The sequence below is a fragment of the Tympanuchus pallidicinctus genome, unplaced genomic scaffold (genome assembly GCF_026119805.1).
Source record: "Tympanuchus pallidicinctus isolate F22 unplaced genomic scaffold, pur_lepc_1.0 scaffold42, whole genome shotgun sequence".
In the NCBI taxonomy this organism is placed as follows: Eukaryota; Metazoa; Chordata; class Aves; order Galliformes; family Phasianidae; genus Tympanuchus; species Tympanuchus pallidicinctus.
The window spans coordinates 981,097-999,993 of NW_026294761.1; the positions used below are offsets into that span (position 1 = coordinate 981,097).

At 42.3% G+C, this 18,897-nt stretch overlaps 1 protein-coding gene across 1 annotated transcript; it reads right to left on the reverse strand.

The window, feature by feature from the left end:
* Positions 1-901: 901 nt before the first annotated feature.
* ADAM28 (ADAM metallopeptidase domain 28) lies at positions 902-18,430 on the reverse strand. Its single transcript, XM_052702003.1, has 24 exons — positions 18,250-18,430; positions 15,710-15,813; positions 15,397-15,473; positions 14,120-14,198; positions 13,120-13,196; positions 12,355-12,544; positions 11,925-11,987; positions 11,586-11,657; positions 10,906-11,075; positions 10,375-10,459; positions 9,626-9,756; positions 9,036-9,213; positions 8,468-8,557; positions 8,108-8,303; positions 7,387-7,489; positions 6,679-6,835; positions 5,934-6,014; positions 5,469-5,547; positions 5,159-5,249; positions 4,659-4,752; positions 4,336-4,401; positions 3,788-3,865; positions 2,819-2,881; positions 902-2,727 (listed from the first exon to the last, which is right to left on the reverse strand). The coding sequence occupies exons 1-24, from the start codon at positions 18,299-18,301 to the stop codon at positions 2,695-2,697; spliced, it is 2,409 nt and encodes an 802-aa protein (XP_052557963.1). The 5' UTR covers positions 18,302-18,430; the 3' UTR covers positions 902-2,694.
* Between the last annotated feature and the right edge of the window lie 467 nt (positions 18,431-18,897).

The following is an 18,897-nucleotide window of genomic DNA, read 5'->3' on the forward strand; positions in this document are numbered from 1 at the left end:
AGATGGAGTGCTTGCTCATACGATGCATACACACGTGTATGTGCATGCAGGAAGGTAGAAAACATAACTTGCATCTCTGCTTGTTCACTGATTTTCCTGTGCCAAAGGTCCCCCTGTATCCTGCTACATGATGCTAGCAGATGGGCTTCTGTACGTGTGTATGGCAAAACAAGCTGAGCAAGGGATGCTTAACCAGGAATAATGAGACAGCTGGACCAGCTATGGCAATTCAGGATGACTGAAGATGCCTTTGAACACTTTCCTCCTGCAGTAGAGTCTTTCTGACAGTAGATGTCACATTTGCACAATGGAACACTGAGCTGCTGTGTGGGGCTGGGACAGATTGGACTATTCTCTTTCAGTCTTGTGGGTGCTGAGGTCATGAGAAGCCGTAAATTATAGAATCATTTGAATCGGAAGGGACTTTTAAAGGCCATCAGGTCCAACTCTGCAATGAACAGGGACACCCACAGCTTGATCAAGTGCTCAGAGCCCTGTCCACCCTGACCTTGGGCGTCTCCAGGGATTAGGCATCCACCACCCACCACCTCTCTGGGCAACCTGCTCCTGTACTTCACTGCCCTCATCACAAAAAGCTTTTTCATTATATCCAGTCTCCCGTCTTCTAGTTTGAAACCACTTTCCATCATCCTATTGTAATCTGCTAAAGAATGAGTCCTCTTCTCCCTTATAGCCCCCCTTTAGATACTGAAAGTCCAGCTTTACTGGTTAACAGGCAGGGCTTTGCAATACTTTATGGTCTTTTGGGTCCAAATTATAAGTTTTTGGGAGTTGGCACTGTTCTAAATGATCCCATGTGTATTTATACAAATGATGATTGTTTAATTGGAGGCACATCATAGAATTGTAAGATGGGTTGGAAGGGAACTCAGAGATCATCTAGTTTTCCAATATAATACTTTTAATATAGAAAACATTGTAAATACATTAATTACAGTTCATTTTAAAAAGTTCTAAATCTTTATATTACAGTCAAATATGGATAGATTAAAATCCATTTCTGCCTAAATAAGAGAACAGTTATCTAAAGTGGAAAAAGCCACATTCTTCCAAAACTACCTCAGGCCTCAAACTGAAGATGGTAATTTCATGATATCTGTGTTTTACAGGGCCTGTGGTAACTGGTAATGTCAAAGCATACCTAGCCTAAAAGAAGAAATTGGTTATTTTACATGCATTTCATGCTCTCTGAGGCTCAGGTTTATGCAATAGTCCCAGTATGTGCTGGTCAGAACCAAACCCAGTTGAAAGCATGCACAGTGCTGGCCAGATGCCCCAGATTTTGGTAGTTTGGCAGCCGTGAGCTCTTCTTTAGCCACTGTGCCCCAAGGCTGCAAGCTGCCTTCTTATGAGGGACAGCAAAATCTATTTGGAAAACCAAAGGAGTGCTTTGATTTTGATCCTGACCCAAACACAAATCCAGTTCAAACTGGAACCTCCATCAAGTCTTGAGTACTTTGCAACTGGGGCAATTTTTTTCCACCCCTTCTCTTCTTCTTTTTTTTTTTTTTATTCCTTGAAAAACACTTCTGTGTGCTTTAACTTAAAAAATATTGACGCCAACCACACAAATGATAACAGTGCCAATGGTAACAATAGCATCAGTGCCAGCACCCACACAGCATTATTAACATCAATGCCAACAGCAACATGCAGATCTATGCCAACAGGCCAAGAGTGTCAACACTGCTGATGCCAACAGACCAGAACGAATGAAGAACCCCTCAGTACCAAACCAGTGTGCAAAGCCTCACTGCTGCAACGTGGTTCCACAATAACAAACCCCTGTGCCCAGCCCAGTGCTCATTAGCAACTTTACAATAACAGGTCGTGGTGCAGGAGCAATTAAATGAAAACACGGAGCTGTGTATATCCTGGAAGGGAGAAATATTTAGATATTTCTGGAGCTGAGGGGTGAAAAGAAATAATGATTAAAGATTTTGTTGACTGCTTTTCCAAGTTTCTCTGTCCAAGTGCAATGGTGGCAGCTGGAGCTCCTTTGGAACTGGCATGGGCTGAGCTCTGGGAGTGCTGCAGGCAGCAGGAGGTTGAGTCCTGCGTGCTTCGCTTCTGAGCACAACTTATCTATTCAACAGAGAAATCCTGTGTAACAGGTAACCTAAGGATTAATGAAAGGATCTGATCCGTATGGATCCTTCCAGAATCGACGTGTTCACTTCGTAATTGTATTATTTCAAGGTTCCTTCGGGCCTCAAGGCTGTAAGCTCTTCTCCAGAGGGCTGGCAGGATTTTTCTGGGTCCAGAGCTTGCAGTGTACATATGAAGCAGGAATCTGGTGCTGCAGAGAGGGTTGGCAAAGATCCGGAGATGTATCCTAGTTTGCAGAATTTGCATCCTATGCTTTTTCTCTGACCTTTTCAGGTCTGTTTTGGAGAAAAGCAGTGAAGAGGCAGCTGAGGAGCTGGGGTGCGTCCAGCAGCTGTCATAGTGTGCTCCATCCATACCTCAGTGCAAGCAGTGATTCTGCTTTGTTTCCTTCCTGACAGCAGCTTGATGTCATCACCAAAGAGTTCCTCACTGTTTGAAAACCAAAGTTTTCCTTTCAAAGCAGCTGTCAGTAAGCTGTTCTGTTTCACAGAGAACAGGAAAAGTGGAGAATCAGAGGACAAACCAAGTGCCCCGCAGCATTCCATGAGCCCTCCTGCAGGAGCTTCAGACCCTGGGGTTAATGGGAGGTTTCAAAGCCTGTATGAAAAAATAATTAAACAAATAGCTGTGTCCCATTCAACAAATTGCATCCTGAGAGAACTGCTGTTCGTGTTGGAGCTCAGGTTACCTTTGGTGGAGGTGGAGGTTTGCCTTTGGGAACAGGGAGACAAGCAGGTTTTTTCTCTGGTGCCTGTAACAAAAATGTAATGTCAGTGCCATTGTGCTTCCCTGTCTGAGCAGCTGCCAGTGCAGTTATCTCATATATTTACTAAAGTGTTTTCTTAGTGGAAGAGCTAGGGGCAAGTCAGGTTAATCTGTCCACACACAGTAACAAATACATGAGGGATGTAGATATCTCGTTTCAGAAGAGCTCTGAGCTATTCTAAATGTGTAAATTCATGTGCATCAAGTGTCTGTGCTCAAATAGACTGCTTAAGGGGCTGAAGTTGTCACGTGCTCAAGGTACATGCTGAGGAATGCATCTCTAAAGACAGGGAGATATAAAGGCTTTTATAATTAAGCAGATGCTTTTCTTTTTCCAGTCCTCATCCATCATTTTTCACGCAAGCAATTAGGTTGCTAAATACAGAAATGGTTTCTACACCCTCACATCAGGGGTGGGCAGGAGGCTGAAACATTTGTGGGGGTTATTTTGCTGAATAAGGATTCTTTGGGACTGTAAATGACAAATAAGTTCTTCTGATCTCCAAATATTGTTTAAGAACTCAAAACGTGCGTGTGTAGTGATGGAGACCCTCTCACAGGTACCACCCTTTGTGCCTCCCAGATCTGCATGTTGTAAGGAGAGCTGTGAACACTGTGGATGTGTTGGCATCCCTGGCGCAGGTTAAGAATATCATGTACAATTTAGAGTTACAATTTAGAGCACTCCTACCCTAAAGAAGTTTGATTGCTTTGGTGGGTTAATGGTTGGACTACTGATCTTGGTGGTCTTTTCCAATCTTAACAGTTCAGCGCTTCTGTGAACATCTGTGATTTCTTTAACCACAGTCAGAAACTGAAAATAGTATTTGGCATCTGCTGTTTGTCTGCAGCTTAGATGAAAGATGTGGAAAAATTGCAAGGTTATACTTACAAACATGTCTTGTGTGTGAGAAAGGGCTGGTTTGGTGCCAGGGACAGGAGGTGGGGGACCTTTTGGCCTTATGATAGGCTGTAAAAGAGGAGAGTAGAATACAGGTTTACCCTATATACATATTTTGTATTTGCATATTCAGTGGGAACGTGTGAGCTTGTGTTTGTATATATGAAGTTCATCGGTAGAAGTAAATGGATGCACTCATTTCAGAATTAGATGAGGGATGCTTTACTCTGCTCGGCCCTGAGAACTTACAGGGCTTTATAGCTGCAATGCAATGGTTCTCAGCCTTTGGGATCAGCTTGGCATTGCAGGTCTCCACTTTCACACTGGCACAAGCTGTCCAGGGATGTAAGGGAGTCACCATCCCTGGGGATGTTTGTACTGTGGAGATGTGGCACTGAAGGACATGGTGAAGATGGGTTCAGGTTGGACTTGGTGTTCTTAGAGATCTTTTCCAACCTTTCTGATTCTCTGTGATGTCCCATGTGCTGCGTTCCCCAAACCCAACATCAGAAAATAAGAATATCTCCAGAATCACTTACGCTCCGAAGCTGTGGTTTGTTCTCCTGTGGTGGAGGTACAGGAAGGAGAAGCTTCTTATCATTAATCTGAAACAGGGAACAGTAAAGTCTAGTGGAGAGCTCATCTTGTGCACTGCCTTTGCGCCCTTTACTGCAGACAGATCAGTCAGGGGCAGACTTAGTGCCACATGCTTCACTTGCTCCCTTCCCCATGCTGGGGTTCTACAGCACACTCCTCTTAGCACTACACAACTGCTTTGAAGCCATCCTGCACATGTGGCACAATTCACCCCTCATTTCAATCTTGGGGAGGCTGTAGTGACCCAGCATCGCCCTGCTCTTACCTTCTGAGTGGGTACTGCCAAGGCAGGGTGCTCTCTTTGTTCTTGGTCCACAAAGACTTGATTGGTGGCTCCAGGTCCCCTTCTGGTATGGCTGCTATGTGAATATGTATATAATATATATATAAATTCTAAATTCATATAAAACATACTTGCTGAAGTTGAGTGCTTGCCTTAATCCCATTATTCTAGTATAAAGCTCAGGGAAGTGGCAGAATCACCATCCCTGGAGGCGTTCAAGAGATGTGGCACTGAGGGACATGGTCAGTGAGCATAGTGGGGTTGGGTGGAGAGCTCTTTGCCCACCTGTATGATTCTATGAAAGCCATTTTTAATTACTGTAGGATTAATCTTGAGCACTAGTTTTAAGACTCTCCTGGCTTCAGTAGAGCTCTCACACCAACTTCCTTGCTTCTCCAGAGTTTTCTTCACCTTCTTTGAAAACCCCAGCTTAAATTGCTTGGGTTTAGTTTACCCCTTTCTCAATAGAGTAAATATTTTACCTCTTCTTGAATACTCGGAAGCGGAAGAGCAATATTGCTGCAATTACAATCACAGTGAGGGCAACCAGCGCACCAGCAACGATTGCAAAACCTGTCAGGAAGACAGAACACAAATTGCTTTCTCTTAGAAGATGCACACAGATGAACTCCTGAACGCTGGCAGAGTACAACCCGCAGTCACACATCCATGCACAGAAGTCATAGCCCTAGGTGTGCAGTTTTGCAAGTTAAGGCTGTTTCGCTGGAGCTTAAGGTCTCGTTTCAGTCAGTTGATGGCAGTGTTCTCCATGTGAGGCCGTGCAGTACTTACTGGTGACTGTGGATGAGCTGTCGCAGTTCGGTGGTGCCCATCCTTCTTCACACTGGCACTGCATCTCATGGTCACAAACCTAGGGAAGCACAAAGCCAGGAGTAGATTCAGGATGAGTGCAGATAACATAGAAACATTTCAGCAGCTGTGGATGCAGGACAGGTGCAGGAAACCCATCTCATTTCACGTGGACTAAGATTTAGCACTGGCTGTGGCACTTTTGCACAGAATGAATGAAAGATTAACTGTGATACTGCATTAGAATGACAAGGAATCTGTGTCCATCTCCTGTGATCTTAAAAATATGGATACCATATCAAATAGAATTTGGTTTCCTAAAACTTTAGCAAGTTCTGACTTGGCAACTTTTTGCAAATTCTTGTCCTTATGACTTAAATGGAATCAACAACAGTGTCTGTAGTTGGCATGAACTGTTTGTTCCTAAGTTAATAGCTGGTATCTTACAGCATGTCCAGGGCACTTGGCAGAGCAGTCGCTTGATCTAAAGACATCTTCAGCATAGACACATTCTCCATTGCTGCATACCTGCAACATGCAAGGCCAATGTCACAAAAGAGATTTACAGCTTTCAGAACATGCAGAGCTTGCACAATTATTGCACGAAGAGATGAAGAGCGAAAAGAGGCATAGAAAAGTATGCTAATCACTTAGACCTACATCAGGAGATGTAGATGAGATGTGGATATAATTTTTAATTTGACCTTTGGATATTTTATAGCAAGATACAGTGGCAAAGATGTAGAGATGTCACTGGTTGCCAATCATTTGCAATTCTTCATTCTTTTTCTCCCCTGAAAACCTCTTTCAGGTAGAAATATTGCAAGGAATTTGGATGTAATCCCCAGTGATGCCTAACACATTCATTATAGAAATTATTAAAAATCATTTGTACAATCTTTTAACCTTCCAGTACAAAGGCAATATTTCTTCTGCCACGTATGTTTTTGTCAGTGAAAAAAAGAGTGAAATGGCAATGAAATGCAAGGAACTCAGAAGCACAGGAGCTCCTGTTTGCTTTGCTCCTAGTTTCTGCTAGACGTAGGGCAGAAGGCACAGCAAGTCAGATCAGTGGAAGTTCAATGTCCACTTCGATCTTCCTTGTCTAAAGTCCTTCTTGTTTGGCTAATGATGTAAGCAAGACTGAAAGAGGGAAGAAACAGGGACACGTTGGTTTTTTTCCTCTACTGACCATGCCATCCCCACACTTGGTTCCATTGAGGATCATCCCTAAATCTGTATCTCCATTCCTAGGAAAGCTTGCTTTGCAGGACTCAAAGGTCACCAGGCTGCCATAGGTGGGCATCTCCTGCCCCCCAGAGCAGTACAGCTTCCCACACATGATGTCTCTGGAAGGAAAACAAGGGCCATTAGAACAATGCACAGCAAAGGTATCCAGGCTGCTCTGTTCTCCAGCCTGGATTTCAGTGGCTGTATATGAACTCCATAGAAAGAACTGCAGGTATGTTTTGCTTTGTGGTGTTTTTAGATCAGTTTCTGAGTGGCAAGTTCTTAACTCCTCTTGAGTTCTTTAGAAAACCCATAATAACTTACAGAAATTAGCTGAGCTGTTCTCAGTTGTGGAGGTTTATCAGAAGTTCAACTTCCCTATTCAAAATCCTTTCCTTGCCCTTGGCTGCATGTACATGCAAGCAATCTTACACACATGCACAAGCAGACTGATCTCGAGACAATTTGCATCACTGCTTTCCCTGGGCAGGAGTTCTCTTTGGAAATTGGTTTTAGAAGTGCATTTACTTCAGTATTCCAACTGAATAAGAAAAAAAGGACTTGCAGACTTAGGCGCCATCTACAATAGCTGCACTCTTTTTCCATCTCTGAGTTTGAATGGCAATGGTCTCTCTTCCCAAGTTCTGGCAAATTCTGTAACAGTGCTTACTTCTTTTTACACGGGACGTGACTGCCTCGTTCTTTTCTGCAGTATCCATAATACACCCCCTTCTCATTCATCCGGTAACAGGACGCTGCCCCGTCAGTAGCCTCTGTTAAAGAGGAAAACAAGAAGAGCAATAACACAAAGAGCTTAGGAGAGAAGTTAGGATTAGTTTAGGTTAGTCTGTTAGTATTGCATTTCATTCATCTATTTAGGAAATGGACTTCCTCAGTGAAGTTACCCATGAGCTTAAATGAGTCCCTGGCACTTTGTGCATTAATCCTGCAGTGTTAATGTGTGCATTCAGCAGCACCTGTCCTGTGTGTTCTCTATCCATCACAAACCTTGCTTAGGAGAGGGGACACAGTCAGGTTGAGGAGGATGGTAAGCCTTCCAAACCATGCAGACATACCAAATTTGGACAGCAGTTTGAAACTCAGGCACTTCCTCATTCTGTCATGCAAATATCAGCTCTGTTTCAAGATTACCTTAAAACCATGGTGCGAAAGAGGAACCAGCCTACCACTTCACATTTCCCTAGAGGTCAGGTGCTAATAATCATTTACATAGAAATAGAAAATCAATAAACTACACTATGAGCTAGATCTGGGTTCTCTTGCCACGCTGTTCCGTATTTCTAGCAGGCATTTGGTGGTTTGCTAGCAGACAAAGCCTGCCTTGTCTCTCTCTATACAACCTTATATTTTCAGTGACAGCTTGTACTTACGTGGTCCAAAAGCAGCTCTGCATTGGCTTTCTCGGGTGGGACAGATTCCCATGTAGCAAAAGCCTTCACCATTGTTGCAAGGATGTCCGTTCATACGGAATCGATCCGATGGGCAATTCCCAGAATAACCAGTGCACATCTCAGGCAGGTCGCAGTCATCCTTGGCTTCCCGACACACAGCTCCTGCACTTTTGTACTGAATTGGAGGAAAGCAATGCTTCACTTGACGTAACAATTACAACGCTGTGCCAGTATTTACACGTACTGAGGACTGATTCTGTTGTGAAATGCATTACTGCTTTCACAAAGGCAGAAAACCTCAGCACACCTCAGTGATAGAAGCCGAGATGGGGTTTTTACCTGGCAGTCCTCGCAGCAGTCTCCGTGTGCACACATGGAGCCAGCTGTCAGCTTGCACGTCTCTGGGTCGCAGCAGGCATTTGTGCACTCCTGGGATAGAACAGACTGTCAGGGCTCTGTACGGTGCTCCAAACTTCAGTCCCTCTGCATGGCATTCCCAGCAACCCACTGCTTACTGGGAGAGGGAAGGGTATCTGGGATCTGTCTTTGCTTCTATGAAAACCATTGTCATTAGAACACAATGCACGTGAAGATCTCCAAACATGGTCATCAAAGCGCTGACCAGAGCGTACAGGGAACTGACTTATTTCTGACTTATTTCCTCTCTGGCACTTTTGTATCTGTGCTTCTTCCCTGTTCTCAGTTCCTTCAGTGATACAACCCCATATGATGTGCCCTCATCTTCCCTGCGCTTTGTAGGGACGTCCAGATTGCAGACCAGCGGTTTGATGGCTGCAGTTTCTACGGAAGTATTTCAGCTAGATTTAAACAGACTGCCTCAGAAAACAGCCTGAAAACAACCAGTTTCCTCTTCCAAGTATTGTTTTATCCCCAGTTGGGCAGATACCTCTGAAGTCCCGCAGTCACATTCCTCTCCTTTTTCCACAAAGCCATTGCCACATGATGAAGGTGCTATGATGGCATTTATATCTGGGATGTTAGTTAGACATTTTGGCATGTCATTCAACATGTATTTCTCAAAATCTTGGAGGCTGCAGGAGCTGAATTTCTTAGGGATGATAGAACTGTTTTGAGAAAGCAAGAGGACTTGGGTTATGGTTGTTGTAGACAAGGAGAAGCAACAGTTATCCCAGAATAACTAAAGATTGTGCTTTTGGGGTTATCCATCTAGAAGTAACATAGAAGAGCCTCAAATTGGAAGTAGGATGCTCACCACACTCTGGAATTTCTTCAGTTTACTTTTTTTAAAAATATAATTTAAAGGGGATAATCTTAAAGGACAAAAATATCAAATAATCATAAAAGTTAGAAAGACCACTAAGGTCATCCAGTCCAACCATCTATTGACCTTCACTACTATGCCCACTAAATAGAAACAACTATAACAATCTGTTTTGGAAACTGGCAGCTTATACAGAGCCCTTCATTCTCAGATGCAGAGTGTTAATGTGCTCACCCGCTTTCCCAGACTCTTACCTAACAGTATCTGTCATGACACAGACTCGGGAATGACACGTGCAGTCTTTGGTGTCGTGACTCATGCCAAGGTTGTGTCCCATTTCGTGTGCCATGGTAGCTCCAACTGCAATCTCACTTCTGCTATGATCCTGTGGAAATAAGGACAACGTATTACTTCTGTGAGCATTGTAGAGCACGTAGGAACATCAAAGAAATCAAGTGGCTGAGAAGTAGAACAGCTCTTCAAGTGATGATATTCTCATCATACATAATCTGATAGTGTTGGTCAATCCATGCATGCATCTATTCCACAATTCCCCACTCAAAACAAAAAACTTTTTGGACACAAAATCACTTAATTTTCTCTCTGACTCTATAAGTGTCTGGTGCTCCACGTAAAGATGTCTGAGTTTGGGTTACCTAACAGTCAACATCAAATACCACACTTCACGTGTGCTTTTGTTGCCTTCTGCACATCATTTAAAATAAAGCCTGTGACTTCTACAGCCTAATGAAACAATGTATGAACCAGACGAAGAACTGGAAATGTTATAAGCCCAATAATTTTCATTAATAGAATCATTAATCATTAAGGTTGGAAAAGACCACTAAGCCCAACAAGTCCAACCATAAACCTATCCTCACCATACCCAAATAATCATAAAGGTTGGAAAAGCCCGCTAATCTTCTCAACCCAAATGTTCTTTGCTGGTTGAGTGAGAACCAGAAAAGCTTTTAAAAATGAGATAAACAAGAATAAATCAGACCTGGATAATACCTGCAGAATATACATCACTGCAAATGGATTTTATAAAAGCTAATCCAATCGTTGTCCCCTCCAAGTCGTGCCCTCTGTAAGGAAGAAGAAAGACAGCACAAAACACAGTGATATTACCATGGAGCAGACCTGAAGTCAGCATTTGCTTTACTAACCAAGCAGAATCTCAAAGTATATATTCACTTCCAGCTCTGCTTTTCATCCTTGATTTAATACAGTGTTTGAAGATAGGCTTAAGAGCAGTGCAAACCAAAAAACAACTAAATACACTTTTTTTTTTTTTTTTTAACCTGAACTACATTGCCATTCATGAGACCCGAGCACCTGGTTCAGTGCAGATTGCTTGATGAAATGCTTGGGTGAGTGAAAACCAATGAATGTGAGCCAGAATAGCGGAGTAAATGCTGGTTGGGTTTGATGATCTGCATTTCCCAGCTGCCTTTAAGTTTCATGCCACGACTCTTTGTGTTGTTAGCCTACACTGCATTATGACCAGAGCAGGAAAAGCAGCGATACGTACGTAATTAGCTGAGCATTGTCGTTCCTTTTCCTCTTTAATAAATCTGAGCTCCTCCACTTTGAGAAGCTGTCCAGAGTCGATCCTGCAATAGGACTCAAGGAGCATTTATCGTTGTCTGTCCAGATTTCTAGGCCAATTAGAGCCACGTAAATATTGATGGCCTTATAAACCTGCAGCAGAGAAACCGTTTTGCTGTAAAACAAAGTACTTCACAAAGACTTCCTCAACAGACAGTCATCTGCATGATTGGTTTCCTGTTGTTGGTTCAATATGGACCCCTCCAAACTTGATTTAAGAAGTTGCGACAAAACAAAAGACAAAACTTGAAGTCTTATTTCCCTCCACCCAGAAAAATGGCTTTAAAGTACTTGGAAAATCCAAATTTTGGAGGAAATTTAAACTGTGGGAGAATGAAGAATCAGTTCATTCTTTTTGAAGTATTTCAATCCCTGACTGTAAGAGATGATAAGAAAATAAGATGCAAGTCTTCCCTCAATACTAATTTAACTTATATTTCCTGCCTGAAGGCAAACAACAGAGTGATATGGGCAGATTTGCTTGAAAATGACAGTACGGTTTTCATGCTTTTCTACATGTTATAGTAAAAATATATAAAGTTCATAAAAGAAGAAGTGTAAATCACATCTAATTAATTTTTTCTCTTCTGTATTTATTCTTACCGTGTTGATGAAATTGACTATTCCAAATATCCTTTGTCTCACAGTATTAACATCTTTGTTGTACTTCTTATACTGAAAAATCAAGTACATGATGTCAGGAATAAGAGGAAAAAGAAGTGGTTTGTCAGAAAAGAGATATCCCCACAGAAGTTGGCAATGTCAACTGGTCTGGCCTTATCTGTTGTATTTATTGTTTTATCAGACCATCAAGTGCAGAGCCTGGAGGAATTGGGCTGCAGCTGGGACTGCTTTTTGTCCCAGTGCTGTAGTTGTGGTAGGAGCCCAGAACGAACAGCACTGACCTCAGTCTCATGAGGAAAATGTTAGTTCAGTACCCACCATAATATTGTCTGCAACTACGTAAACTTCCAGGTATTTCTTTGCCTTCAGGTACGCCTTCATCTAGAGAGAAGATAAATTTTGGTGACTTTTAAGGCTTGTTTCAGTCTCATTCTTAGCAGTTTCCTATCAGTGTATTCATTACTGGGGCCTTTGTCTCGCTAAGTAATTTGAAATGGGACTGTCTCATTTTAAAACAAAGGTAGGCCAGATATTTAGATGATTAAAAATGCACACGGACACATGAAGGAGGGCTTAACTCAGATGGCAGCTCCAAAGGCTCAGATCTGAGATCTTGCACTGGTCGATTAATTTTTGGTTACACTCCACTGCTTGCAATTGCTTCTGTCCCAGAGGTGCCAGCAGACAGTGGGACTTTGGCCACTCGCCCTGTGCTGCAGCCTCAGCTTCTTTTCTGCTGTGTACTTACTTCTGGGCTATTGCTGGATTTGAAGATGTTATTGATGGGGTCACTTGCATTCACTTCCCAGCTGCTGTTGACTACTCCACAGGTTTTGATGGACTCGTCTTCCACAAACTCATAGACTGCATGCTTCTCTCTGTCCGACGTTCCCAAGGGTTCAATCAGGTACTTCTGCCCACGGGTCTCAAAATACCCACTGTGAACATTTTCTTTAGGTTAGACTTTTGAATCCATGGGACTGAGACAGCAATATTGTCTTTAACAGGGCACGTAGAGACTATTGCACACCCCAATGCAATCGTATAATTATTACAGTTGGAAAAGACCTCAAAGATCATCAACCCTCAACCCATCACCACTTTGCCCACAGTGGAGCATGGCTTGGCAGCATGCAGGCAGGAATTGAAGCTGCTGGGTTGGGGATGGTCTTTAAGGTCCCTTCCAACCCAAGCCATTCTGTGACTCCATTCTGTGAATGGGAAGCTCATCAGGTGAGGTCTCTTGAGCAGGTGACCATTAATCAAAAGGAAACTGGATTAAGAATGAATTAGTTTTACATTTGGGAGTTTTCTGCTTGTAAAGTGAAATCCAGCTTCAGTGGCGAGTTCAAAGATAGGCTTTCATCTTTAATTCAGGTCTGTTCCCTCATAAGCATACGAGAACAAAAGATAGCACCTATTTATTTACAACCTGATTCTATTTGAACTGGAAAACTTATCCTCATGCATATTCTGATATCAGTACCCTTTGCAAACTGAACCTCCACCTTACCTTAAACCTCTACAGGCACTGATGCTTGCTGTTGAGCCAGCCTCATCCTGAATGTAACCTTCATAGTAACAGTGATCCTGTTTAGAAACGGAAAAATACATTTTTAAATTGATTTCTAGAGACAAAATACACCAGTTAGAGTGCTACAATTCCCTATGCTACATGAGGAGGTCTCCAAATGGGGGAGACTCTTAAAATGAAAAAAGCTGGTGGCCATTTCTATGTTTGCTGCAGTTCCATTGTCGTTATTCTTCAATACAAAGCAACCCAAGTGTTGGTAAATCCAGTCATGGTGGGTTCTGATTCATACAGAGCATTGCATGAAAATAAGACTATTTGCTGCTCAAAATGAAGCATAAACTGATGTACTCTGATAAATTAAGTCCATACTTAATTCCTTTTGCAGCCAAAAAATCAAAGTGTTATTGCATAGTTATTGCAGCTCCCTTTGCTGCTAATCACCCCATGAAAAATTAATATTAGACTTTGTATTCTAAATTGCATGTGTTAAAACAGGGAGTGTGACGTTGGAAAGCTTCAGCTGAGGGCTTTGTTGAAGATAAAACTGGAGGGCAGACAATTAATTAAAAAAAAAAATTAAAATGTAACAGCCATTTCCTTTGAGTCTGAATAAGTGATTGGTCATGGCTCAGAGGAACCACCTGGAGTAACCTGCAGTGCGTTTGCTCTGAGTGTGGGCGACGAGGTGAGGCAGAGGAAATCTGTGCTTATCTGAATCCGTGATCTCACTGAGATTAGATGTGAAAGCGAGGCACTGAGCTGCACAGAATGAGCAAAGTCAGGAGGGTGGGAGGGGGGGAGGTTGTTCTGTCCTGCCTCCACTCCCTGTCCTGACAAAGAGAGAAACTCAGCTCAGGTGTGTGTTCATCAGCTGAGAGGTGGAAATTGCCAAAGGCTGATTTGTGTTATTAGTTCATGCACCCACGAACCTCATACAGAACTCAGTGAAGGGAAATAAACCTTTTTATTGATTGATTACCTTGATCTGGGGACTCGTGGTTATCTGCTGGCCGTCGTCTGAGTAAACTGTTTCGGTATAGTCCCCAGCTAACAGATGCCTGCAAAGATTAAAGAACAGTTATTATTCAAATAATTGCAGTCATCTAAAAATGAGACGATTGTGTAACGAGTGAAGCACTTAAGGAATTCAGATGATTACTCAGGTTATGATTAGTATCAAAAGACAAAGGCAGAAAAGCACCTGGGTGGGGAATTCTGCCTGTGTGTAGTTCTTACTCAAAAGGACTTTTCTAAAATAAGAAATCAATTAATGCCTACTTATTTCATTAGTATGAAGTAATCTCCTGGTAGATCTGAAAGTGAATACATGACGATACATGTGGCATTGATTCTGTTTTGCCCTCCCATTTGTGTAGATGTTTCCACCACTCCACAGTGGTACAGTTGTGCTCTCTTCCCAGCTCACCCCCCTGGTTATAATGGTGAAGAGATGGTCAATGGGAAAGCAGCCTCGTCTGCTCCTACATGCACGTGGCTTGTGCACACAGAGACACATTATAGTATGTAGTTATCGTGAGCTGATTATAGTACCACTGCATTTACATAGCCATTAGAAAAGCACTTATTACAGCAGGCTCGTTTGATACCACGTTAAATGTTGTGGTGCAGCCAGCAAGCAGAAAATTATAGCTGGTTTTGTGTATTTCACTACTGAAAGTTCAGCATTTTTTTTTTTTCCCCACTTTTGGAAGAGCTTATCGAGCTCCATTTCCATGGATTTTGCTCTTGTACTTCTCTATAGCTTCTACCAAAACAGAACAAATGAGCATAACCCAGGGACTACCCTTAGAGAAGAAAACATCTGAAACATAATGAAGGTATTACTCATTCTGTCAATTTAGCCATCTTGGGAAAAACAGGACAACAGTCATAGAATCACAGAGTCATGGAATCATTAAGGTTGTAAAACACCACTAAGATCAACAAGACCAACACCAACCAACCCCCATCACACCATAGAATCATGGAAGCAGTAAGGTTGGAGAAGGCCTCTTAGATCAGCATGTCCAACCATTGACCATCCCCACCATGCCTACTAAACCACGTCAAAATCAGCAGTGCAGGCCAGTCATTCTATCACTATAGCATATATAGTTATTTCACACTACCAAAACAGTGAAAATATCCTCATCTTACAGGGGCTTAAGTTGCTTTTATCCTGCATGCTTTAGAGAGCCACATACAGTGAGGAAAAATACAGTGAGGAGTTTAAGGAAAAGATTGCATTGAACATACTTATTTTTTTGTAGGTGCAATATGACTTCCTCTCCGTTGGCTTTGATTCCATACTCCAATGTATCTTCGTATTTTGTCTGTAAACAGATTTAAGAGTTAGAATATGGACTTTTATAACTTCTGGCCTCACTGTGAGTTAGATTGCAGTTGAGTTGCCAGCTGCATTCTTTTCTTTTGCTTTCCACCAAAAATAAGCACTCTGGCAGTTATAGAATAACCAGATTATTTTCTTTCATATTTTTTGGGTAGAGGACCAAATCTAACTTTCTCCATTTCCCAGTAAATAAAAAGCAAAAGTTCTGTATTGTAATACCTTTCCTTTGCTTCTTTCTAAATCTCTTTTATGTACTGTGTGCAGTTTCCGAGGATAAACTATTTCATATTGCTCAACTCCAGGTAATTTCTTGCTTGCATTTCCTAGGGAGAAACAGATGCATATTTATGAAATCACACTATTAACTTATTAAACACCATATTTCATGTCTGCCAAGACTATTCTTTTGGGCTCTGAAGCCACTCAATTCTGATCTGTTCTCTGTCATGGCATGTGCTCATCTGCTCTTAAGCAGCCCCCCACAATGTGACATAATGTTTATCACAGTCTGGGTTTTAGCTGAGTTGCCATCCTTGGTAATATTATAGAATGGAATCCCTGAGGCTCAAAAAGACCTTGAGATCTCCAAGTCCAACCTCACCATACCCACCAGCTAAGTCCCTCAGTGCCACATCTCTGCAGTTCTTGATCACCTCTAAGGATGGTAACTCCACCACATCCCTGGGCAACCCTTAAATGAGGTTTTGGAAGGGGTGGATCCTGGCTCCAGCCCTTCCAGTCACTCAGGTGCATTGCATTGCTCCCCTGGTTTGGCCCTGCCTTCCCACCAGGTGCTCAAGCACTGCTTCAGGCTGCGAATTACCATTTCCACTGCACTGGCCTACAAGTTAAGACTGCCTCTGTGTAAGCAAATAAACTCACACAGTTCCTCACAGGTCTGGAAGAAGCCTAGATTTCTCCTTTAGAAAGCTTTCAAGCTAATCTTCTCACTTAAACACTTCCCAGCAGTGCTTCAATAGACACAGTGCTGATGAACACTGTTCCATTCTGTTGTGTGCTTCAAGGCATGAGTGAGTAAGGACAAAAAGTTAATTAGCAGCACGATTTGCAGGGATGGTCAGCACACACTGCATCATTTGAAGTTATTGACAGCAGCTGGCATGCAGCATGTGGGGAAAACAGGGCTCTACAAGGGATGTGCTGCTTTCCAACAAGGCAACAGGAGGTCTGTTTGCTCCATAAACTCTTTAATCTCCTACAAAGGGTCACTTCACCTGAATGGAGCATTCTTGAAGGTTGAAGCACAAGAGTTTGCATTTAAAAACAACACTAATAAAGAGAGAGTGAAACTTTTGTTTTAATGATCTGCCTCAAGGCCAAAGTTTTACAACAGTAGGGCGTCTGATTACTGCAATTTTCTGTAATCTTTAATCTCTGCAACAACGCAGTACATCCTCATGCAGATTGTCCCAGTAAAATAGATAGATTCATTCAACTTAACTCATTTATTTGATTCAGCCCTTTCAAAAAGTAATTGCAGAATAAACCTGGCTGTATCAGAACAAAACTGTGTGCTGTAGAGGACGCCATGTTATAAAGGTAATAAACTCATGAGCTTGCAGTATGCTCTTATGCACTGATCTAAGTAATATTGTATGCCTCTCAGAACTGAGTCTCTGATGGAGACTCTTTGCAGGACTGTCTGTAGCCCAGGCAGCTCAAGCCTAGCTGGATTTGAGTAAAGTCCCAGAACTAAACTTCTCTTTCCCTTGCAGAGGGATGCAAGAAGCATTTCAAAGCTAACAAGCCAGCTTTGTTCTGGAACAAATAGTTTCTTAGAGGCATTATTTTAATCAGCTCGCTATATTGTCTTTCTTTCATCCATTGTCCTAAGTCAGTAAGCCTAAGCCTTAAGAAAGAAGGAAATTCCTTGGGCTTTCTGTAATAGCTAGAAAAATTGCTAATAAAGAACAAATAGTTAAGTAATTTTCCAGGAGCATAACCCAGGACGACATGTGGTGAGGAATTCATTGGTAATGAAGATTTACTTTTGTCGAGGAACAAACTAAACTATTCACACCTCAAGCATTAAGACTGCACATGTTTTCAGATACCTTTGCAACCAGTGCAATCAGAAAGACACCTGTCAGAGAACAAGCTGCCTGTCTAATGATGCGTACAAAACCTGTGCCAAGCTCTGAAGGGATCTGTTCCCTGTTGACATGAATTGAATGAAACAGTGCACGTGGGAAAGAAATGTGCAGTGCATTAAGGTTAAATCGTATGAACTTCTCAACTCATAACCTGCAGTAAGGCACAGATAGTAAAAGTGGTAACTATTTTAAGTGCAGGTAATAGAATTAATTGAATTCAAATACAGGTCTTTTCTTTGTGGCCAAAACACTGTCATGTACTTTGTCCAGTTGGGTCAGTTCTCTGATCACTTGCAGGCGAAATGCTTTCTTAACTGGCTCACAGAACTGACCTGTTTGTGGTCTCCAGCCAATCTATCGAGTTTTCACACGAGTCAGTATTTCCCTAACCAGATAATGTCTTTGAATGGAAAGGGAAAAGGAAACAAACTCCTAACTTCAGTGATTCAGATTTTCTTCAACGGCTTTAATTCAGTGGTCTTTGTTATTATCTGCAAGCTAATAATTAAAAATTTATAAAAGCTATACAAAGTTATCTAAGATTATCCTTATAACCATTAAAAAAGGATAGGGAAGGGAAGGGAAGGGAAGGGAAGGGAAGGGAAGGGAAGGGAAGGGAAGGGAAGGGAAGGAGAAAAAACATACCTTGTTGGAGAAAACATAGCAAAACAACAAAAATGAGAATGACGTTATTCATCTCAGTTGCAGTTGTCTATCAGTGGATTCCTTGCCCTAGGAAAGCTGAGTTCCCGTCTCTGTGCTTTGAGCAGTTCCGTCTTGTGCAGTGAGTGAGAGGGAGTGAGTTGTGCTGCTTATTCTTGTTCCTATATGAGGAAGTGTTTACTAAAGGTGTTGCACAATATTCAAGTCACAGAGTTACAGCAAGCGGAAGTTCCTGCTGCACAGTTAATATCACAGGAGTTGTGATGGATCACTTCTTCTTTATTAGTTCCCTGGAACTGCTCATCCAAAGGGAAGATGCGAGACTGGAGTGGTGCTGATGTTGTCTTTTTATAGTCTGGATGGTGAAAAGCTAAAATAGGAGCAAGTGCTCACGATACAGGACATGGTGTGGCATGACACCCTGTAGTGATTGTGGTTTTTTCTGCTCAGGGACAGAACCTGGCAAGCAGGGGGCACTGCTGGTGGCTGAAGGAATGGGAAATTTGCAGGAGGTTCAGGATGAAGCAGGTGCTGAGGCTGCAGGTACAGATGTTTTGGTTTCTGCTGATTGCCTCTTAGTCTGTGCAGAATGGGAGAGTTCAGAGCGCCAGTAAAGGTAATTCTGTGACT

Bases quoted from the DNA above. Each gene is read 5' to 3' on its own strand.
- ADAM28 (XM_052702003.1), bottom strand. From the start codon at position 18,301: ATGAATAACGTCATTCTCATTTTTGTTGTTTTGCTATGTTTTCTCCAA. The intron at 11,658-11,924 runs GTGGGTACTGAA...TTGATTTTTCAG, and splicing joins TAGTTGCAGACAATATTATG to TATAAGAAGTACAACAAAGA. The intron at 5,250-5,468 runs GTAAGTACTGCA...TCTTCCTGACAG, and splicing joins CAGCTCATCCACAGTCACCA to GTTTTGCAATCGTTGCTGGT.